The following is a 23,131-nucleotide window of genomic DNA, read 5'->3' on the forward strand; positions in this document are numbered from 1 at the left end:
CTTCCACCCTTCTTGGCAGGCTAATCTGGGCTTTGGCCATGAGTGTCTCCCCAGGGCAGGGAGCAGAGGTCTTGCCCCACCTCTGTCTCATCTTTTCAGGTCCCCAGTTGCCCATCAGGAAGCCCTGTTGGGCTTGGAAGAGGGGTGCTGACTGGTTGGTAGCTCCCCATGACCATACAGCGTTCCCTCCTCTCCTGGCCTCTGCTGCCTCTGCCTCTTCTGGCCTATCAGGAATGGACAAAAGAACTTGGGGGGAGCATGGGATGGGAGAGCTAGCAGGAAACTGGAGCCTTGTGTCCAGTGCTGACCACACCCAGAGATTCCCTTCTGGAGCCTCACAAGCTGGGCTTTGAAGAGATTGGGCCACCTCCAGGGTTCCTCCCCTCTGGGGTCCTGAGCTGGAAGAAAGAATCCTTTGCTGGGCCTGAAACACCAGACCCTCAGCCAGGGCAGCAATCCCAGGGCTATTGTCCCTGCCTGTTCAGCAGCCAAGGCACCTCCCTGATGCCTGCAGCAAAGGCCAGTCCTCAGCTGGGCAGCCCTGCTCCTGGTGGTCTCACCACATGTCCCCCTGCGGCCCCATGGATGGATTCTTTGTGTTGCTGGAATTCCCATGTTGCCAGGGCATGAAGTGGCATGGCTGCTGGCCAGGAAGCCCTGTCTGTGTGCCTGGTCGGTCTAGCTTACTGGGTCAGGAGGAGGGGGAGGGTTAGGTCAGAGCCAGCACTCTCCCAACCCCCAGCCAGTGTCCAGGAACTTCTTGCTGACCAGGATGCAAGCTTGCTTTGGAACACAAATGTTTCCTGTAGGATGAGACCTGTGTAACCCGTCCCCGGTTCCCCTGTAGCCTCCTCAATTTAGGTCTCCGCGTCTGTCTCCTAGGCAAAGAGGGCAACAGGGGTGGTCAAGGCCCTGAGATAAAATTCAGAAACAGAGAGTCTCACTGCCCTCAGTTTCCCTCTTGGGCTTGTCATCCTTGCCCTTTTCAGCGAGGAGACTCTCGATGCTCTTTAGTCGGGGAAGTCGTCACGGCAGGCTGTGCTTGCTCCCCAAGCAGATGCTGAACCCCTGTGCGCTTTTGAGCCTCCACCCAAGACCAAGCAGCTGAAACTTAATTATGTCGGCAAAGGGGTCTTGCTTGCCTTTCCCTGGCCAGAAACCAATTTGGCTCCGAGGGCGCAGCATTTTCCAAGCAAGGCTGCCTAGGAATCAACCCAGTCAAACCCCAACACCGGGTGTCCTTCTTCAGGACAGAGCTGGGCACTCCCTATGCTGGGTGGACAAGAAGGAAGAACGTGACTGATAGCTGTGGGGAAAACAAGCCAAGAACCTGCGGGAGGAGGGGTGGTGCGGCTGAGTCACCCACACTGCCTCACTCACCTGCGTCTCCGTGGGAGACAGGGCAGACTTTGGGCGTGTCCCTCCGTGGGAGGGCCCTATCGTGGGCGGGGTCTGTTCCAGCCCCGCCCCTGCGCCTAACACTGGGGCCCCGGGCCTCCCCGCTGCCTGCTGTTCGGGGTGCCCGCGGTGTTCTCCCGCGTGCGTGTTCCCATGGCTGGAAAGTTGGTGTCACTGGTGCCACCTCTGCTGCTGGCTGCTGTGGGCCTCGCCGGCCTCCTGCTACTGTGCGTCCCTACCCAAGACGTCCGGGAACCGCCCGCCCTCAAGGTGCACGCGCTCACTGCGGCGCTGGGAAGCAGCTGGCCCCGGGGTTCGGGGGTGTCTGTCGGGGACTGTATGTGTGCGCCAGAACGCTCTGCGCTCTCACACCAGCGCGGGACTGTGCCTCTGGCCCGGTCCTAGGTTTCGCACTTCGTTTTACTGCGTCCGCGGGGTGACAGCGACGCTTCCGGAGCCCCAAGGCACTGGAGGCAAAGTTCGTGGGAATTCCCTTGTTGCGGCTTCGCGATGGAGCTGCCCGAGCGCGGCAGAGGAGCTTTCTTCCCGCTCCCTTCATGCGGTTCCCATCTCCCCAGGCTGTGGCAAGAACCCCCGCCCCAAGTCCAGCGCCATTTCCGGGCAGCACTTCGAGCGCGCCGTTAGAGAAGGGCATTGGTTCTAGACTCAGCTCCAGATAAGGGACATCATACATTAGGGACCTCCAACCCCTCCTCAGACCAAGGTCTGAATGGTGACACTGGAAAGAGGGCAAGGGAAGCTAGCTGGTTCTAAAGGAGTGTCCATCACCAATCCTCAGCCGCCTCGGGCTAGAGGCTGAAGCCTTTAACCGTTTGTTGGTCTTTTGCTGAGTTTGTGGGGGACATAAGACATCTCAGCTCCAGGGACCTAGAATGGAAGGGGGAAGGGGAAGAGCTCTGTAGCCGTGCAGGATGGGCCGAGAGGTGTGGGAGTTGTATTGTTGTATCTGCCTGACTCTGGAGGAGTTCTCTGCTGTGCAGGAGGACTGGGGCGGCCCTTTCCCAGGCTAGCACTGGCACATGCCCCGGGTTGGTGTCCAGCCAGGCTCCCTCCGCTGGAGCCCAGCCCCTTGGAGCTGCACAGAAGGCCCATCCAATGCGCTTCTCTGCTCTGCAAAACCAGCCTCTCCTCGTTCCTGGCTTTTAGGCCCAGGCAGGGTCATGGATTGGAGACCTACATTCAGCCTCGGTCACATTCTTTCTCCGTGGCCCTTACTTCTACATCCTATGGGTTCGGCTAAAGTCCCAGCAGACACAGGCAGAGTGGGGAAGGAAGGAAGGGTAGCTGTTATGTTTGCTTCTCCTGAACAGAGCCAAGTTCCAAGTTCCAGACGGGACCCTCCTCTGGCTCTGGCACAGCCCCTCAGTAGCCAGGAAGTCTACTTTCTGGTACCTGTCAGGGCCATCCTCAGGCAGTTGGGGGAGGGGTGTCACCGCAGGAAGTCCTGGCCAGTCCCCTTCCATTGAGGGGGACTGTGACTGCTCTGGGCTGACCCTGAGCTTCAGTGTGTAATTTGATCCCTAACTGGTGGGAGTGGAGAGACACTCTGTGAAAGGAGCCCCCACGTCCCTCAGACTGACTGACTGACACATCTGCCCACAGTATGGCATCGTTTTGGATGCCGGCTCGTCACACACATCCATGTTTGTCTACAAGTGGCCAGCAGACAAGGAAAATGACACCGGTATTGTGGGCCAGCACAGCTCTTGTGATGTTCAAGGTAAGCGGGCTTGGATTCCTGTTCAGTCTTAGCTTTGCAGGCCCAACGGTTGTTCCCTGCTGCTTGCTGCTGGGTGGGACTCACTTGAGGCGGGGGTTCAAAAGAAGAGGCTGGGTTCTCTGGACCTGGGAGGGACTTTATGTTCTGAAACTGAAGCCCAAGGGAGCAGGCGGAAGCCTTGGGGTTTGAGGACCCAGACAGGTCTCTACACTATAGATGAGTCAGGTGGGCCTCTGAGGAGCTAAGGGTGTATCCCGGTAGGTTCTATAGACACTAGGCTAGGCTGACAATGCCCAAGTCTTTCTCCTGGCACCTGTGCCCACAGCTACTAAGCAGGCGGCGACATCAGAGACTCTGGGTGGCACCTGGACCCTTTGTCTCCAACTTGGGAAGGTGTGTCCAAGCAGCTTCAATAGCGTGTACTGGAAACCACCCACCAAGTCTGGCCCCAACTCCTTGTTCCCACTAGGTGGTGGCATCTCCAGCTACGCAAATGACCCTTCTAGGGCAGGCCAGAGTCTGGTTGAATGTCTTGAACAGGCACTTCGGGATGTGCCCAAGGACAGATATGCCAGCACACCACTCTACCTGGGAGCTACAGCAGGCATGCGCCTACTCAAGTGAGTACCTATACCCCGACTTGGCTCAGGGGCCTGCACAGCTGTCCAGCAGAGCAGAACTCCCCTCCCGGGGTAAGTTCTCAGGAGGGCAGGCCTGGCAGAGGGCATCTAAGAATGAGCTCTATCAGAGTCCCCTTCCCCCATTCCACAGCCTGACCAGCCCAGAGGCCACAGCCAGGGTGCTTGAGGCAGTGACACAGACGCTCACACAGTACCCCTTTGACTTCCGTGGTGCTCGAATCCTCTCAGGACAGGATGAAGGGGTGTTTGGCTGGGTGACTGCCAACTACCTGCTGGAGAACTTCATCAAGGTGGGCCCTGCAGCTGGCGCAGAGAACCTGGGATCCTGCCAGCCTTGGTTGCTCACAGTCTTAATCCAGCCTCTATTCTCCACAGTATGGCTGGGTGGGCCGGTGGACACGGCCAAGGAAGGGAACACTGGGGGCCATGGACCTTGGGGGTGCCTCAACACAGATCACCTTTGAGACAACCAGTCCATCTGAAGATCCAGACAATGAGGTCCATCTGCGGCTCTATGGCCAGCATTACCGCGTCTACACCCATAGCTTCCTCTGCTATGGCCGCGACCAGGTTCTCCAGAGGCTTCTGGCCAGTGCCCTCCAGGTGTGTCTCCAGACTCAACCACAATACCACACTGTGGCCTTCTGGAGGAAGGGAGGGAGAAGGGACAAAAGGCCACAGAGTAGAGCCAAAAAGCCAACCTCAGCAACCTTAAGAGAGGCCTCCCTTTCCCGGGGCTACACACATAGCGGTGAGAACCACAGTGGTTCCTGTCTCTGTGACGATGTCTGCCCTCAGCCCCAACCCACACCTAGCTTCTGGAGCTAGGTGTGCCTCATCTTGAAGGCAGGTGGGGAGGATTCTCTGGTATAAAGAACCAGGAATGGGGGCCAAGAATTAGGAGAACCAAGGAATCCTCTCAGAACCTTGAATACCTGGCCAAAAGGTTTGCTGTTTGTCCATCAGGTAATGGTTGCCATGGCTGTTCACAAACACGAAGGTGATGTTGCCCAAGTTGGATTTATGAACAGTTCCTCGCGCCGCTTCTCTGGGGTGGGGTGGAAGGCAATAGCTAGAGTGGCGGATTCCATCTGTGCTCTGCTAACTCCCCAGATCTATCGCTTCCACCCCTGCTGGCCAAAGGGCTACTCCACCCACGTGCCGCTCCAGGACATCTACCAGTCCCCATGCACTATGGGCCAGCGTCCCCAGCCCTTCAACAGCAGTGCCATTGTCAGCCTGGAAGGGACCAGCAACGCTGCCCTCTGTCGTGACCTTGTCTCTGGGCTCTTCAACATCTCCTTCTGCCCCTTTTCCCAATGCTCCTTCAATGGGGTCTTCCAGCCTCCCATAGCTGGGAACTTCATAGTGAGTCTGGGTGGATGGGTAGGTGGGTGGGTGGGTGGGTGGGTGTGGGGTGGGAGACACCAAGCATTTGGTGGCAGGGTGACCGCACACCCCTTTCTCCCACAGGCCTTTTCTGCTTTCTACTACACTGTAGACTTCCTAAAGACAGTGATGGGGCTGCCTGTGAGAACCCTGAAGCAGCTGGAGGAAGCCACAGAGATCACCTGCAACCAGACCTGGGCTGAGGTGAGGCCTGTCCCCATATTCTCCGTGGCTGGGTAGGAAGCTTTTCCCATCAATTGATTTCGACGCAGATAGGCTCAGTCATTTCAGAGTGACTCAAGAAGCAGTCAGGCTTATGTGGGGAGCTTGGGGCTGTGAGAACAGGGATAGCAAAGGCTCTGTGAGAACAGGGACCTCAAAGCAGAGAGAGACGGAAAGGCAGGTGTCTGGAACAAAGTGTGGGAAAGAATGCCCCACTAGTGGGAAAGGAAGACACAGGAGAGACTCAGCAGGGCTTGGGGTACGCCTGGAAAAATTGAAGATTGGCTCTGGACATGAGCTGAGCAGTAGTTTCGGGTCAGGAAGAATAGAGAGGCCCTGACAGCTGGAGTGTGGGGTGGCCACCATGTCCCCTGGAGAAATAGGTCCCTCTAATCTTAGGCACCCAGGAAGGTCTCAGAAGAGTGGGGCCAGCTGATCAAGGAGCAACACTTAAGCCTGGACCTCTGTTCCTTTGATTATGATGCAAGGATGCTACTACCCTCTGTCCTCTAGTGGTCATCCTTGTGGTCCTCTCCGTCCAGCTGTTGGGAGGAAAGAACACAAGGCCTTCCAGTAGTACGGGGTTTATCCTAGAGCCATGTCTGCCTGGGAAGGGGTTTCGGACTAGGTCTTTTTGTATATTTCCTGTGTATGCCTTTCTTGGCCTGAGCTGTAGGGGTGGGAGATGCTGTACCCCGTGGGGCATATAGTTCCTGGTGGTCTTGAAACTAACGGTGTTTCACTGTCTTCTTAGCTTCAGGCCCGAGTGCCAGGACAGAAGACCCGCCTGGCTGACCACTGTGCTGTAGCCGTGTTCATACATGAGCTACTGAGCCGTGGCTACCGCTTCGATGAGCGCTCCTTCAGCGGAGTGGTCTTCGAAAAGAAGGTGAGTAGATAGTGGTGTCAGAGGATTCCCGGTGCTGCCTCTTGGAGGCTGATGCCACGCCACGCCCCCTCTTAGGCTGCAGACACGGCTGTCGGCTGGGCGCTGGGCTATATGCTGAATTTGACCAACATGATTCCCGCTGACCTCCCGAGACTCCGGAAGGGCACCCACTTCAGCTCCTGGGTTGCTCTCCTGCTGCTCTTCACAGTCCTGATCTTGGCGGCGCTGGTCCTGCTCCTGCGCCAGGTGCGCTCTGGCAAGTCCCCAGGCGCCCTCTAGGGGTGCGCTGGGAGCTTCTCCCAACTCCCTTCTTTCCCTCCCTCCCGGAGGGCATCTCTGACCCTGAAGCAGGATGGATGGTCCTTATCTACATTCACAGAAAGCCTAGGTGAGCAGCCCCGAGTGTTCTCAATTAATCCTCCTTTATCTTCCCGGGATGTCAGGTCTCTTAGCCTGAGACTCAAGCTGAGGACCATTCGGAGTCGGATCTTTGTTCTGATCTGCAGGGCCCTGGGAACTTTCTGGGCCTTTAGCAAGGCAAGCTCCAGACCCTACAGGCTAGGAGTCAGCTCCATGCCTACTTGTAAAAGGTTTGTAATAAAAGATTTTTCCTAGAGCAGTGAAGTGTTCGTGGGGCGGGGCACCCTTTGTTGCCTGTCCTTCCTGCCAGCTGTGCTGGTTATTCAGATAAAACCTGGTTCCAAGTCAGTATTTTCTTGCTTCCTCCCTTTTGCCCCAGGCCCGAGGCAATGGAGGCGCTCCTGCCTACGTTGGTCTGGGGTGCGTCCCAGTCTGAGTTTTCTCTGACTCACCGAACCCTTGGAATTGAGGCTGCACTCCAAGTTTTTCAACTGATACTTGAAGTGTCAGTAGACCCGAAGGCCAGAGGCACCTGCATCCCACAGCCTAAGTTTTGTGTTCTCTAGATGGAGAAGTGTGGCCTGAGGACGGGACTTCCCCTGACCTCTTTTATGGGAAATTAGCTCAGACTCTATTTCTGTTCAGTCAATGCCTTGAGGGCTGGGTTGGAATGGCAGCAGCAGTATTCACACACACACACACACACACACACACACACAGAGTGAGAGAGCAAGCCAGACAGCGAGAGACAGAGAGACAGCGAGACAGTGAGAGAGAGAGAGAGAGAGAGAGAGAGAGAGAGAGAGAGAATCATTTGATAAATTTATAAACCTGCACTGACAGACTCCTCTTTAATTTTGAGCCTGAGGAATGGGAAGAAGAATGTAGGGTAGGGGAACTCAACCTTGTTCTTTTCTCTGTGTGTGTTTTTTTTCCCCCATGAGGCAAGGTATCTCTGTGAAACCTTGGCTGTCCTGGAACTTACTCTGTAGGCCTGGCTGGCCTCGAACTTACAGAGATCTGCTTGCTTCTGCCTCCCCAGTGCTGGGACCAAAAGTGTGCACCACCATCACCCAGACCTGTTTTGTATTTTTAAGACAGGGTCTCGCTATGTATTCATGGCTGATATGTAGACCAGGCTGGTCTCAAACTCACGGAGATCTGCCTACTTCTGCATCTTGAGTGATGGGATTAAAGGCATGAACCACCACACTGAGCTTCAACATTGCCTTCTTGATTCAGCCGGGGAGGTCTCTGCGGGGGTGGAGTATGTTCCCAGAGGACCGCACATGAATGCCGGTCATGGGGCACCACGGATGTTCCGTGTTGTGTGACTCAAGGGAGCTGAAGGCCCTTACCTGGGACCATGACCACCTTGGACAGCTCCCAGACGACCGTCAACAACCATGTCAAGTTACTCTTGCCCCCTGGTGGCATCATGCGGGAACGAGCCTGGCTTGATCTTGTGAGCCTGCTGTGTTTGCTTTTCTTCGTGTCTTTAGAAAGCCCGGGTGCGTCTCTGAGTACACCTGTGTATCTCTATACACCTGTTTATCCTTTATGGGATACATCTTGCAAACCTGCATCAGTCAGCCTAATCTACATAGCCAAGATTTGTCCCTGGTGTTCCTCTAGTCTTAGATCCTCCATTCTAACAGGGTGGGTGGTGAGGGTTTGGCAATCAGATCACTAAGAAGGCGTGCATCATGGGACGCCCACCGTTAGTCAATTCCAAGCCAGATTCTTGGGTAATGAGGAGGCATCCTGCTGTAGAGGTTAGAGGGCTGAAGCACTCAGCCGCCTGGAGAAAGGGGACCTCTAACGGGGTGCAGAGGGAGGGGGCTCAGACTAGAGGAGATGTCCCGCCCCCGCAGGTGGAGCGCGCAGGCGCACTCCCGACACTTTTCTCTGGCCTCTGCGCCTCCATCGCATCCCGGATCCACTGCCGCAACGTCAGCGCCGCCGCCTCCTCTTTTCCTCTTCCTCCTCCGCCCCTCTCGCTTCCCGGCTTCTCCAGTCGCGGTTCCCGGAGTGGGTGCCGAGCCCGGGGCTGTGGGGTGCCATGCTGCCCGGGTGGCGGCGCTGAAGCATGGCGACACCCGTCCCTCCGCCTTCCCCGCGGCACCTGCGGCTGCTGCGGCTGCTGCTCTCCGGCCTCATCCTTGGAGCGGCCCTGAACGGTGCCACCGCCCGCCGCCCGGGTGAGCGAGCGCTCCGGGCGCAGGCTGCGGGGCGCTCCGGGGCTGGGATTGCCGGGCTGGGAATCCTGCCACCCGGCGCCGCCCTGGTCTTCCCTGCCACCGCCCCGGCCTTACCTAGGCCCACAGGCCAGGCAGGCCCGGTCCGCTGGGCATGGATTGGGTAAACAGGTCAGGCCCGCCGAAGGCTATCCTAGATGAATCTTTTCTCAGGTCCTTGGAGGCGAATGTAGATTTCACGCGCTTTTGGTCTTTGTCTGAGTTCCTGAGTCAGTCTGGTGTGTGTCTCCGGATGTCTTTCTGGGTCTGCAGACATCTGGTTCCTGGTGGCCCTTCAAGGGGATCCTGGGTCTTTGTTTCTGTGTCTCTGGGGCTTCCAGTCATCGGGGTTGTTCCTGGTGTCTTAGGGCCTTGCCTGTCAGACCTGTCGTGTGTGTGTGTGTGTGTGTAGGGGTTCCCATGGCAAAGTCTAAGGGTTCCAGGCCTAGGGTCTTGTTACAGCTTAGTGGGGTCAAGCTGCCCCCACCCCCTGCCCTGGAGGGCATGCACCACCCTGTCTGTTGGTCTGAGGTCTGTGTACTGACACTTTAGAAGAGTGTGACTCCCTGACAGAGAACATTCTCGACAGATGGGTCCTGAAGCCACAGGGTCCAAATTGTATCTCCCCGAGGAGAGTGAAGTGGGAGAGGGTGCCCATATGTCCACTGAGTTCTTCTGGAACTATGTATGGGAGCTTCTTTGAGCCCAGCTTACAGATGAGGAAACTGAGGACACGGAGAGATGATTGGTATGTGGTACAACTGGGACTCTAACAAGATCGGTCCGGATGTGGGACCCTAATTGCTGGGCAGACCTCTTCCTAGGCAAGCAGTTCAGGAACTGGCCTGAAGGTTGGCATGACTGGAAGAGACTCTCGAAGAGGGTGGTGCACCAGACTGGGCCTTGCCAGAGGTGCTAAATAGCCTACTTTCTGGTGGGTCCTCTTCAGGGATGGGGCAAAGGCACGTACTGAAGTCCCTGGGCATGTGCTGGCCTCTGCTCATTGGCCTCTGTGGCTGAATGCGGAGACCTGGCATGGCCCCGTGCTAAGCGTCTGCTTATCACAGTGCCCAGGAAGGGCCAGTAGCCTGGCATGGGTAGAAACCAGTTACTCTCCAGCTGCCAATGTTTCTGTCACCCAGGCTGGAGGAGGTCTTTCTACCCAAGGTTAAACAATAGGCTGGGGGTGGGGGACTAGGGAGACCCTACAGCCCAAAGCCAGCACTGTGCTTCACCTCTAGTATAGGTCTGACCAGGGTGTCAGCTCCAGGGGCAGGGACTGTCTGGCTCCCTGGCGCCCAGCTAGTGGGTGGAGCCCATGTAAGCCTCCTGGCATAATGCCGGTTAACTCTCCAGCCCCAAGCTCAGATTGCTGTCAGTGGAGGCTGCTGACGGTCTATGGTGCATAGAAGGTGCCTAGCCTGGGATTCAGTGTGCCACCGCCTGCCACCAGAGCTTCTCCTTTGCAGGAGATGTAGTATGTCAGCTTACAAAGGAAACTAATCCAAAGTCTGCAGAAGGACATGGTCAACACATCCCACGGGCCCCAGCATTGCCTGCAGTGTGGAGTGGAAGGGACTAGTTGGCCAGAGACACAGGCAGAGCTGATGGCCCTGCTGGCTACTCCCTTGGCTCTGCTGGCTTCCCGAGACAGGAACCAGAGTCCCAGGCTGGGATTATTCCTTACCTTTGAAGCAACTGAACTTATACATTCCATAGGAGAAACCGAGGCATAAAGCTCACTGCTCTATGTAGCTGCGTCAAGATAGGGCTGATTGGCAGGTATAAGAGAACATTGTGCTCTGCCCCAAGCAACAAAAATGTGACTCAGAACTATGATCTAGACTGGCATCCCCAACACCAATCAGCCAGGCCTTTCCATCTAAGCCAGTGCCATCTTAGGCCTACCAAACCCCAATGCCCTGAAGACAAGGGCTAGGCAGAGACAGCCACTGTCATCCAGACTGAGCATTTGTTCTGTGGGCTGCCAGACTAACTCTAGGGTTATAGGATTATGTGATGGGGTCTAGAGAGGAGCCCCTAGTGTTTAGGAGAAATGTCTACCCAGCATCCCTTGTTCCTACAGAGACAAAGAGAGAACAGTGGCCATCTGGATGAAAGGTCCTGGCTCACTGTAAGCCATGCAGAGGTCAAAAGCCAGCCTTTGGAGAGCCATGTTGTCCTCCCCTGGAGAGCTGACTGCACAGTTAGGGTCGGGTCATCCTCTAAACATAAGGCTTTGGCCTGGGAGCAAGACTGTGGGGAGTGGGTGGGGCAGCATAGTTCCCATAAGACTTGGGACTGTTTGCCTCCGGATTCTGAGCCGTGGCAATGGGAAACCAGGGTCTGGGCAGAACAATGGTTAGAGCTGGGCGTGGCCAGCTCTGCAGAGAGAGGGGTCTAAGCAGAGCTGCTGCTCTAGGGGTCAGAGGTCAGCCAGGTGGGCTGTGATGGGCCCTGCCTCTGCTTCTTCCTCAGATGCTACCACCTGTCCTGGGAGCCTGGATTGTGCACTGAAGAGGCGGGCAAAATGCCCACCAGGGGCACACACCTGTGGACCATGCCTTCAGTCCTTCCAGGAGGACCAGCGAGGGTTCTGTGTGCCAAGGAAGCACCAATCTTCTGGTATGGCAGAGTGTAGGCTCAGGGAAAATGGATATGTGAGATGTGTTTCCTCCTCCCTTCCCTGGCCTGTGGGTCTGGACCTAAGGATCCTGAAGCCCTGTGATATGGCCACCCCCCTCTCTGAGCATCATAGAGCGAGTGTTCGTGTTCAGGTCCAAGACCAGAGTGACAAGTCCCTCCATCCTTTCAAGATGTGTCCTCCAGTGTAGGGATGACCTCAGGAGGACGCGGAGAGGTCAGACTGTCGGGCTTGGACCATGACCCCTTCCCGAGCCGGCCCAGCTGTGTACTCCTGCCCCTCTAGGCAGCCTGTCCTTCTCTTGCTCTCTTATCCTGTACCCCACCCACCCCCACACCCCCACACTCATGTTGGAAGGTGCCAGCCCTGTGGTGGCAGCCACTGCCCTTCAGTGTATCCGGATGCCTCTTCAGGAGGGATGAGGGCGTTCCCTGAGAGGCGCTGGGGTTGTGGCCAGCCAGGCTTCCTGGGAAGAGGCGGTAAAGAAGGACCGTGAGAGAAGGCTGAAGACTGAGTCCCGTGTGGGAGCTTTTTATATTTGGAGTTTCAAGGCAAGGTTTCTCTGTGTAGCCCTGGCTGTCCTGGAACTCATTCTGTAGACCAGGCTGGCCTTGAACTCACTCTGTAGACCAGGCTGGCCTTGAACTCACAGAGATCCGCCTGTCTCTGCCTCCCAAGTATTAAAGGCCATGTACGGTGTTATGGTGTATGGAGCTTGGGAGCTTCTCTTTGGACTGTGGGGTATCAAGGGAGAACCAGTGAGGGCCCACCCCTACCCCACCCCACCCCCTCAGGCGGCTTCTTTTCTGAGGTCCTGGGAGTAGCTGAGATGGTGTGCTTTGGCCTTGCTCCATTCCTTCAGGCTTTCCTTTCTCCTCTTAGGCAGAGAAGGTGCCTGTGGGTGGGTGAGGTAGGATATGTATTGACTCACAGCGCGCTGGCCACCCCTTGTGCCCACTACTTAGGATGAGGGTATCCTTGTGGGTCTCTGCATGCACCCTAGCCTCCCTCTCCATTTTCTCCTCTTCCCTAACTCCTCCTTCCCCCTCCCCCACCTCTGACTCAAAGAAGCTCCCTCAGGTTGTCACCATGGAAACCAAGATAGTGAAACTTTGGATGGGTCCCTCCATCTCAGGAGGCTGCTCGCTGCAGGTATTGTCAAGGGTTGGGGGCGCTGTGTATGATGGCTCACACACTCCTCAGGGGAGGGCCTGCCCCAGCCCAGACTGGAAGAGGAGATCGATTCTCTGGCCCAGGAGCTGGCACTGAAGGAGAAGGAGGCCGGACACTCAAGGCTAACAGCACAGCCCTTGCTTGAAGCTGCACAGAAGCTCCTGGAACCTGGTGAGGGTGCCCCACCCCCACCCCCACCCCATGCACACTACCCTAAAGGCCAAGTCCTGTTGATTATATGTATGTCTGACTTTAGCAGCTACCCTGGGATTCTCACAGTGGGGTCAGCGACCCGAGCCCGGCCTCCCCTCTTCTCACCGAACCTCTTCGCCCACACCCCATACCTCCTTGAGCTCCCGGGCATCCTCTGGACCTGTGCAAATGTCCCCGCTGGAGCCCCAGGGAAGGCATGGGAATGTTCTCACCCTTGGTAGGTCCAGGTTGACAGCAAAGTATAGGCACGGGGGGGGGGGGGGGGGGGGGCGGAGTCTCAAGGGCGAGGTAGACGAGGCTTGACCCTCTCTCCCACAGTGCTGATCCTGGCTTCCTGCTTGGCAAGCGCCGCCGCCCTGGCTGTGGCAGCCCTCTGCTGGTGTAGGTGAGCTTCAGACCCCAGTTGGCGGGTAGGATCTGACCTTCTGCTCTGTAACACTCTCAACCCCAAACCCCTTCAGGCTTCAGCGAGAGACCCGCCTGACCCAGAAGGCTGACTACACCGCCACAGCCAAGGGGCCCCCTTCACCTTCGACACCACGAATCTCGGTGTGTAGTTTCACCCCCACAGGCACGCTTTTATTCTGTGCACCCCAACATGTGCTTAAGATTTTTGTCCCTTCCACAGCCTGGGGATCAGCGGCTGGCACACAGTGCTGAGATGTATCATTATCAGCACCAGAGACAGCAGATGCTGTGCCTGGAGCGGTGAGCACCCTGATCTGAAGTGACCTTCCTTCCCCCACCCACGCATCTCTGCCCTACCCACACCTTAGCTGGGCCCCTGGAGAGCGCACAGAGGACCCAGCTATTTTGCTCCCACCAGGCATAAGGAACCTCCAAAGGAACTGGAGTCGGCTTCCTCCGATGAGGAGAATGAAGATGGTGACTTCACTGTGTATGAGTGCCCAGGCCTGGCACCAGTGAGTGCCCTGGGGTGTGGAGGGGGTTATCTGCTGGGACTTCCTCGCATCTTGTCTCAGGCCTTGCTACCAGGAGCTTGACCCAGTGTCTCCACAGACGGGGGAGATGGAGGTCCGCAACCCACTGTTTGACCATTCCACGCTGACAGCGCCAGTGCCTGGTCCCCATTCCTCAGCGCCACTACAGTGACTCCTTGACCCACTTGCCTGCAGCCCGCAGCCCACCGGTGGGGACAAGCAAGACCTGGTGTTCCCCATGGAAAAGAACAGCATTGTGACCCTCTGCATGCTTTTGGCAGGAGGGAGGCACCAGGCCCTGGGCTCCCTTGCCAGGGAGATTCTCCGCCTTATGTGGGAAATCTAACATCTGCTTGCACATTCTCTGTCTGGCGTGAACCCTCAAACTGGAGATACAAGTCCAGGAACCCCAGAGCCCAGAGATGGATAGAGAGTTCTGGAGACAAAAGCCAATTAAAGTCTTTTTCAAACCTCTGAGTGGCTTCTAGGTTCAGTGATGGTGTAATCAGCCCACAGTTACCCACCTCCCTGGAAAACCTTAGCAGATAGATATTCAGTGAGGGACTGGGACCTTCTCTTGCAATTCCAGAGAGAAGTGGAACCTCCGAAAGGGGCTTGAAGGCTGGAGGAAAATCAGATACAGGACAACCCTCACCATCTACAGTGGGAACTCACTCCTACTATCTATCTGGGTACTCCTCTGCCCTAGAGTTTAGGAATATCAAGGGTATACTACAGGGCTAGAGCAGCCTAAAGATGGCCGGATCCTGAAGATCCCTTTCTGAGGGATAAAAAGAATCAGGAAAAGCAGCAGTGTGCATATGCCTGGCTGTGGGTGCATAGTATCTCCATTCCTGTGTGTTATCTACCTAGGACAAACCCCAAGAACATATCATATAGGCCTGTAGGATTCTTACAGGGACAGACTCCTGAACCCTGTGTGTAATGTATTGGTGGGGGAGGGAGACAGGCCAAGCAGATAGACTTGGGGAATGTGTATAGCAAGGTGCACGAGGCAGGGATCTCAGTAAGGTGTACATAGAGCCTTACCTGCCCAAAGCTGGGAATGGACCCACTCCATCTTTATGGTTCAGAGAACGGTCTGTGACACACACACACAAACACACACACATACACACACACACACTGACATGCGCATGCACAGGCACCCCTTTGGCTGTTGTAGAAATCTGCCTGTCTCTGACTCTGTCTCCTGAGTGCCTAGCTAACTGAATGTATGAAGAGGAGCATCCTGACTCCTTGAGGTTTTTCTCTACTAGTTGTGCTGTCTGCAGGGAAGGATCCTGCTGACTATATGTCCCTTTGAAAGCATACAGATCATGTCCCTCCATTACTTTCCTTCCAGGAGGACATGTACTGGTTACAGCCTAATCTCTGGAGACTCTGTGGCCTCTTGCCAAGAAGATAGGTGAGCTGGGCATGCTGGGCAGGCACTTGGGAGCCTGAGGCAGACAGATCTCTATGAGTTCATAGTCAGCTTGGTCTATGTATCAAGTTCCAGGCCAGCCAAGGCTACATAGTGAAGCTCTGCCTAAGAAAAAGAGAGCGGAAGGCAGGGAGAGAGAAACACAGAGACTCAGACACACAGAGAGAAAGAGACACAGACACACACAGGATGTGGGGGGAGTGCCACCCTATTAGAAGGGGTCCCAGTGTTCCCTGGGTCCTAGCTGGCCATCCAGGGCAAGGGTCAAATGTTGGTAGTCCTTTTTGACCTTCTGAATTCTCATGGACACAGAGCTCCAGGCTTTGGCCATCCCACAAAGATGGCTTTACTAGCTCTGTAACATTGTTTTGTTGTGTGTTTTTGAGACAGGGTCCCTCTGTGTAGCTCTGGCTGTCCTAGAACTCACTCTGTAGACCAGGCTGGCCTGGAGATCCGCCTTCCTCTGCCTCCTGGATGCTGAGATTAAAGGCGAGTGCTACTACTCCCAGCTTTTTATTTTTTTCTTTTTAGCTTTGTAATTTTAAGTTCTGTGTAACTTAAAATTTAGAGAACGCTTAGACAAAAACAAAATGATTTCAGTAAGTCTTGATTTTGCTATGACTCAGTTTCCGCGAGCAGTTATCCCCCACCCCAGTCTTCATCTTGATTAGACTAGACATACACAATCTTTAAACCCTATCCATAGATCTCATACAACTCACCCAGACCTTCTGCATCTTAGTACTACAGCTTGGATTTTTGAATTTTGTCTTCATCTTCCAGTTTCAGGACAAACATCTTTTTTTTTTTGTTTTTGTTTTTGTTTTTGTTTTTGTTTCTGTTTTTGAGACAGGGTTTTCTCTATGTAACCCTGGCTGTCCTGGAACTCACTCTGTAGACTAGGCTGGCCTTTAACTCAGAAATCCACCTGCCTCTGCCTCCCAAGTGCTGGGATTAAAGGCGTGTGCCACCATAGCCCAGCCAGGACAAACATCTTATTGTATTCTATAAAACCTACCCTTGTCTGAAATATTATTTTTTTGACCAAAAATACAATCTAATTTATATCCTTCTCAACTCTTCTCTCATTTAAACAAGAGTTTAATCCAAATTATATATGCATACACATACACATATACATATAGCACAGTGTTGTAAATGAAGATTATCTGTCCATATTGTTAAACCTTTAAGTTTTCCCCTGTTAAAAGTCTCAAGCTCCCTGTCTCGAAAAAACCAAAAAACCAAAAAAACAAAAAAAATAAATAAATAAAAAACAAAAAACCCAAGTCTCAAGCCAAACTCACTTCTTGGATTCCACACCCCCCCTTTTTTTCTGCTTGCATCTTACAAAGTTTCAGGGTAGAGAAATTTTTACATACCAGCCAGAGCCTGTAGAATTATCAGTGAGCCTTGTTGTGGGGTGCTCGCTGGAGAAGACTGCTGGGACATGGGTTTAAGTCAATGGGAAGTCTTTATTATCCATCCAGCAATTAGGCTGGGTGTTCAGGAGCCCAGTGGAGCTTTGAGCCTTTCTTAGGATGAGCTTTTAAGCATAAAATCCATGCCTTGGGTTGACATACTTCAATTAACAAGAACACATAGTTCGAGGCCAGCCTGGTCTACAGAATGAGTTCCAGGACAGCCAGGGATATACAGAGAAACCCTGTCTTGAAAAAAAAAAACAAAAAAACAAAACAAAACAAAAAACAAACAAACAAAAAACAAGAACACATGGCCAGAAGCAGAAATACAGAAGCCAAAGCAAGGTTAGTACATTTTGAGACTCCTAGGACTATGGACTTTGATGGATTAGGTCTTTTTTTTTTAAAGATTTATTTATTAGTATATCTAAGTACACTGTAGCTGTCTTCAGATACACCTGAAAAGGGCATCAGCTCTCTCTATGTATGGTTGTCAGCCACCACGTGGTTGCTGGGATTTGAACTCAGGACCTTTGGAAGAGCAGTCAGTGACTGCTCTTAACCATCTCTCTAGCCCCGGATTATCTGTATGCTGAGTTTTACAGCCTGGATGGTTCTTCCATTATGGAGTCCGTTGTGCTAAGGTCTGGGCTCCTGTTACATTGAACTTAGTGAATGCATAAAATCGCAGGCTCATCCTGCTCTAAAGAGGTCTGGTTGGTCCTAAGGGCCACTGATTTTACTGAACCATACAGTTAGCCACATAGTTTACAATGAAGGGTCCCACCCAGGCTCAGTCAGCGCTGATAGTGGAATAGTTAGCCAGGGGACCAAGAGAACAGAGGCGAGTATCAGTTACCTGATTTATATCTTTGTCTCTTTTTCTTTTTGAGTCCCTACCCACCTCATGGCAAGATTAAAAAAAAAAAATTCTCAGCCGGGCGATGGTTGCACACGCCTGTAATTCCAGCACTCTGGGAGGCAGAGGCAGGTGGATTTCTGAGTTCGAGGCCAGCCTGGTCTACAGAGTGAATTCCAGGACAGCCAGGGCTACACAGAGAGACCCTGTCTCGAAAAAACCAAATCCAAAACAACAACAACAACAACAACAACAACAAAAATTAGCATAGAAGCAACATGTTTTTTTTTTCTCAAAGCCATACATTGCTGTTTTAAAATCTCATGAGAAGTTTAAATCTTTTTAATTTTGTATGACCATTTCTGCAATGGAAGCTAACTGTTGTTCTAATACCTCTAGGACATGACCAACCTGCCTATTTAGTTTGGAAACTATCAGAAGAGGCACATTTAGTCAAACCATTAATACCTTTCTACCAAGTAGTCTCAGGGGCTTGGTAACATCGCTGTTACCCAGATGAATTAACTCGTAAGGCAGAATAGCAGGCATCGGAGTAAGGAGAAATACCTAGGTTAGAGCTTTGGATATTTGCAAGTTCTTCTTAAGTCCTTTAACATTACTCTAGGCTGCCCTGAGTCGCAGTGAATCTGTCAGTCAGTGTGCTGACTGTCCTGCTAGTTTCTGTTCCTGTGGAGCATGGGTCTGCATGTCTAAGCATAAGCAGCAACCTTGGCTGATTTTTAGCTAGTATTCATTAAATCTATTCCCAAGCACCCCTTTTTCGTGGCATAAAGTTTGATTCCCCAGGTTTTCTCAATTTTCAAAGGCCAGAACTTTTATTTAAAGGATTTTTTCTAGGAAGTGTTAGTTTTATAACCCCAACTTTTGCAGTGGAAACTCCCCTGTTTCTGGGTAACCAAGAGGCTCAGCCACAGGGCAGGCATAGAATTGTAAACTCTGCATTCCTTTCTCAGAGATAAACTCCCATATCTTTCCTTTCTCCCATACAACCAGATATTTAAAGTGGCATTAGTGAGCAAAGGTCAAAATGAATATGGGTTTCTGGTCCTTAGTGACACCAGCTAATACCTTCCCTGTGTCTGCCTTTCTTAGTCCCCAGGTCCAAGCCGGAGAGCTATGGTGCTTGGACCTGGAGGACTAAGACAGGCAGACACAGGGAAGGTATTAGCTGGTGTCACTAAGGACCTATGGAGGATTTACAACCCTCATTTTGTAAATCAGGCTGGCCTTGAACTCATACAGATCCTCCTGCCTATGTCACCCAGGTGCTGGAATTAAAGGTATACACCACCACTGCCTAGCAGGTTTTATTTTTTTCAGGGTGGAGGGAGTTTCCTGGAGGAACTTTTAAAGCACCATTTGAGCAATTTTATTTGGGTGGGAAGACTTTTATCCAGCCCCAAAAGGTATTTATAAAAACACAGGGCTGGAGAGATGGCTCAGTGGTTAACACTGTCTGCTCATTCAGAGGTCCTGAGTTCAATCCCCAGCAACCACATGGTGGCTCACAAGCATCTGTGATGGGATCCAATGCGCTCTTCTGGCAGGCAGGTGTACATGCAGGTAGAGCACTCATACATTAAATAAATAAATAAATCTTTAAAAACAAAAGTAGGAAGTATTTTAAAAAATTATTTATTTAATGCATAAGAGTACAGTGTTGCTGTCTTCAGACATACTGAAGAGGGTATCAGATCCCATTACTGATGGTTGTGAGCCACCATGTGGTGGCTGGGATTGAACTCAGGACCTCTGGAAGAGCAGACAGTGCTTTTAACCTCTGAGCATCTCTCCAGGCCAGCAAGCACTTTTATCCTTCCCCAGCGGGCCAAACTGACATTGGTGAAGTCAGTTTTTCCAGAGTCTGCCAGGGTATTAGTCTCTCATCTGCACACTTCCTGGATAAGGGCTTTCTGTTTTGGATTCATTTGACACAAATCCAGCCATCTGGCAGAGACATCCTGTGCTACGCTGTCTAGTCTAGGTATAACTTGGTCTGAGTAACAACGATAATTTTGTGGACCACGGATGAATAGCCTGGTGAAGGTCAGTTACTGGAGTCTTTCCAGTTGTCTCCTCCATCAGCCTGTGGATTTGAGCTGTCCATTGCTTCTCCAGACAGCACCAGCTGCTGGTGCTGTTATCAGAATATCAATAAGCCCCATTGGCCTTAGGGCTGACAGCCAGGTTAGCAGCCCAACAATTTGGAAGCTAAACAGCCTCTGGGATAGCCAAGGGTTGTTGTTGTTTTTTTTTTTTTTTAATGTACTTTTTCCAGTGGTGAGAAGTCTACTTTATCTATAGATCGTACTGTAGATGTGCCCCGAAGTAAAAGCATACCAGCCAGGCAGTGGTGGCGCACACCTTTAATCCCAGCACTTGGGAGGCAGAGGCAGGTGAATTTCTGAGTTTGAGGCCAGCCTGATCTACAGAGTGAGTTCCAGGACAGCCAGGGCTACACAGAGAAACCCTGTCTCAAAAAAAAAAAAAAAAATTCCTACTGGTGATGGTCCATGGTCCTTTTCCCCACCTGGGTCAGATGAATCAGTTCTGTTCTCTGTGCCGTGGTACTTAGCTGGAGCAAATCCTTTCAGATGAAGTGACTACTGCAGATCCCATGGATATGGTTTTATCTTTCATTTTTTGACAGTCACGAATGAGCATCTGCATGACAGACAGGAAGGTGGCTGGGTTGATGGCAGTAGGCTTCTCAGACTGGACTCAAGGGTGGTCTAGGAGCAGGGCCTGGTATTGGGTCACACAGTCAGTAGAGAGTCAGCTTCCTGGTGTTCCTCAGAGAAGGGCCTCAGCCGTGCCCTGGGGTGCCATGAATAAGTTAACCCAGAGTTAAGTTGCTTGCCTTCTTTTATTAAACTAGCAGTACCCATCTCAACTCTCCAACAAGTGGGTTATCCTTTGGCTACAGGGACCAATCATTTGGACATGTATGTCACAGGGTGTTTCCATGATCCCAAAGTTTGGGTGAAAACTTTTTGTCTTTTGTTTTGTGGGCAGAATACTTTGAGACAATTAGAAGTACTAGGGCTGGAACTGAGGTTCACTCTGTTTTTAAAGCCTCAAATGCCTTTGGTTTAGTCTCAGTCCAGATAGGGGCTCAGCGCCCCACTTTGTGCTGGTGTACAAAGGCTGTGCTATTTTCCCAAACTCTAGTATCCAGCGGCAGTGATACCTAATGGCACCTAAGAACTCTCAAACCTGTCTCTAGTCTTGAAGTTTAGGACAGCAGCTACTCTGAGATTGTTTTGCCCCCCTCCCAAGCTGGTAGGCAAGATAGGTAGCCTCTGGTGTATAAAGTTGGACTTCCTTAGCTAATGTTTTGTAGCCCCAGGTCTGTAACTCTGGCAGGAGCCTTCAGTGGCCCTTTTATAATGTATTTTCCCAGGGAAACCTCTCCACAAAGAGCAGGTCAGCATTTAGTGTCTTTATACCCTGGTGCTACCTAATCTAGGTGTACAGCCTGCCTCGGGGTCTGTCTATTCAAAAGCAAAGATGGGTTGACTCACCTCTGCCAATGGGAGGCTGAAGAACACATCTTTCCAGTCCAAGCAGTGTACACCTGTTTCTCTGGAAGAATCAGACTCAAGAGGATCAGAGGTGTCAGGTTTCTTCATAGGCAGGAGAAGTGTGATATGGGTGACTGACAGGGCACCAGGATGCCTGTCTTTTTAAGTCAGGCAATATGGACTACAGTCTTCCCTTTTGCTCCCAGGGTCATTGGATTTTGTTTAATCTGGATGGAGGAGGCTGAGTTAATTAGTTGAACAATTACAGACACCTGGTCTTCGGCCAGTCGTGAGGACTTGGTTTCTTCTGGCAGAGGATGAGACACCAAAGTTCTGCTGAGCCTCTCTCTGTAAGTCTAACTGCATCCCATCACCAGAGAAGGTGACTGTGGATGATGCAACGGTAAAGACCATTTATGCAAAAGGTCTTGTCCCAGTCATCTCTCTGGCTCTCAAGACACATCCAGCAACAGTGACCTAGTTCTATCTATAATTTCTTTTTAGCTTTTATAACTTTTTATTTGCTATCTGAGGCTGACTGGTGACAAAGGAAATCTTTTTGGCAGTTGTCCTGATTCTTCCTATGAATATTGTCTAGAGTCTCTTGGTCAGGCTGTACTGCTTGTCATTGTTTTCAGTTTTCTTTGAGACACTTTGTGTGTGTGTGTGTGTGTATACCACTGCACAGCTGGGCTTTTGTTGTTTTTTTTTTTTTTTGTTTTTTATAATTGTTTTTAAGAGAATGTGGGCTTTGAGTTTTCCAATTGTATGGATCATTGGTTAAAATGAGGAAAATGATGAAAAAGAAATAAAAACTTTCTCTTTTCTGTGGGCTCATCTTGGAGGAACTTCTCTGGGGCTTCATAGAGAAGACACTGAATAGAGAAAATGCTCGCTCACCTTGGGGAAATATTGCCCCTCCCTGTGTGCATTGCCACTTAGATGACAAGGGTCCCTGGAAGAGAGGCCTAGCCTCTCCTTACCTCCACACAGTGGCTTACCCTGACTGAACCAGAGTCAAGCAACAAACAAGCAAGCCCTGCTGCTCCCAGAGTGGGGCAGGTGCAGGTTTTTTTGGGGGGGGTGAGGTGACCCGTCAAAGCCAAAAGGATTCATACCTCCAATAGGAAGGGGCACGGGTCTTAAGCCAGAGAAACAAAGCTGACAGAAATATGTAACTATGGACTTTGATGGTGAGTTGTATAGCCAGAAAGGTACTCTTACTGTGGAGTCGCTTGTGCTAAGATGTGGGGCCCTGCCACAGCCTTGAGTAGTGACCTTTCTTCATTAGCAAGGAAAGACAGGGAGAGAGGAGACACAGAGATCTCTTTCTACGTTTTCCCTGTGACTGCAGGGTGACAGGGATGACGTCTGTTAGCAGTGGCTTCCTGTAGGGCTGAGTGCTCTGGGAGCACTTCTTTCATCTCCAGTCTCCCTGTCCCTCAGGTCCCTTGTCCTGTTTTATAGCAGTCTCTCCCTAAAAAACAGAAAGTGCATCTTGCTCTCTTTGCTAATTATGTTCTGGACAGTTGGGATAATGATCTATCCTAAGCATACCTTCTGTTTTGAACAGTGAGTGTATTAAGTATACAGTAGGTCACAGCACAAGAATAAGTAGGGGGGAGACCCACAGATTGCAAAACGCACTCAAGGTAAGTGTTCAAAGCCTGCAGCACAAACTGGGCATGGTGGTACACACCTTCATCCTCCAATCCCAGCACTCCAGAGGCAGAGGCAGGCGAATCTCTGTAAGTTTGAGGCCAGCCTGGTCTACGGAACGAGTTCTAGAACAACCAGAGCTACACAGAGAAATCCTGTCTGAAAAACAAAACAAACACCAACAAACAATCCAGCCTGGGAGGGCGTGGCGGTCAGCTGGAGTCCCCAGTCGCTTTCTGGTGACCTACCTGCTCATGGCCACACTTCCAGCTTCCACTTCCTCGGGATAAACAACAACAACCTCAGTTGGAAATGGCTTAGCTTGCTAGCTGGTCTCAAGCATATAACA

The 23,131-nt window shown here is 52.2% G+C and overlaps 2 protein-coding genes across 4 annotated transcripts; both read left to right on the forward strand.

Moving 5' to 3' along the window:
• Positions 1-1,475: 1,475 nt before the first annotated feature.
• Entpd2 (ectonucleoside triphosphate diphosphohydrolase 2) lies at positions 1,476-7,850 on the forward strand. Of its 2 annotated transcripts, XM_052181822.1 has the most exons (10): positions 1,476-1,668; positions 3,022-3,139; positions 3,609-3,759; positions 3,911-4,070; positions 4,156-4,383; positions 4,894-5,148; positions 5,254-5,373; positions 6,146-6,280; positions 6,356-6,526; positions 6,724-7,850. In XM_052181822.1, the coding sequence occupies exons 1-10, from the start codon at positions 1,552-1,554 to the stop codon at positions 6,730-6,732; spliced, it is 1,464 nt and encodes a 487-aa protein (XP_052037782.1). In that variant the 5' UTR covers positions 1,476-1,551; the 3' UTR covers positions 6,733-7,850. The 2 variants fall into 2 exon arrangements, with proteins under 2 accessions (XP_052037782.1, XP_052037781.1); XM_052181821.1 differs by having other exon boundaries at positions 6,356-7,850.
• Positions 7,851-8,547: 697 nt separating this feature from the next.
• Npdc1 (neural proliferation, differentiation and control 1) lies at positions 8,548-14,322 on the forward strand. Of its 2 annotated transcripts, none has more exons than XM_052181824.1 (9): positions 8,548-8,841; positions 11,356-11,502; positions 12,725-12,865; positions 12,954-13,124; positions 13,226-13,292; positions 13,369-13,456; positions 13,536-13,615; positions 13,734-13,830; positions 13,928-14,322. In XM_052181824.1, exons 1-9 carry the CDS (start codon positions 8,730-8,732, stop codon positions 14,018-14,020), a joined length of 996 nt encoding a protein of 331 aa, XP_052037784.1. In that variant the 5' UTR covers positions 8,548-8,729; the 3' UTR covers positions 14,021-14,322. The 2 variants fall into 2 exon arrangements, with proteins under 2 accessions (XP_052037784.1, XP_052037783.1); XM_052181823.1 differs by having other exon boundaries at positions 8,549-8,841; positions 12,951-13,124.
• The last annotated feature ends 8,809 nt before the right edge of the window (positions 14,323-23,131 follow it).

The sequence above is a fragment of the Apodemus sylvaticus genome, chromosome 5 (assembly GCF_947179515.1).
Source record: "Apodemus sylvaticus chromosome 5, mApoSyl1.1, whole genome shotgun sequence".
NCBI lineage: Eukaryota > Metazoa > Chordata > Mammalia > Rodentia > Muridae > Apodemus > Apodemus sylvaticus.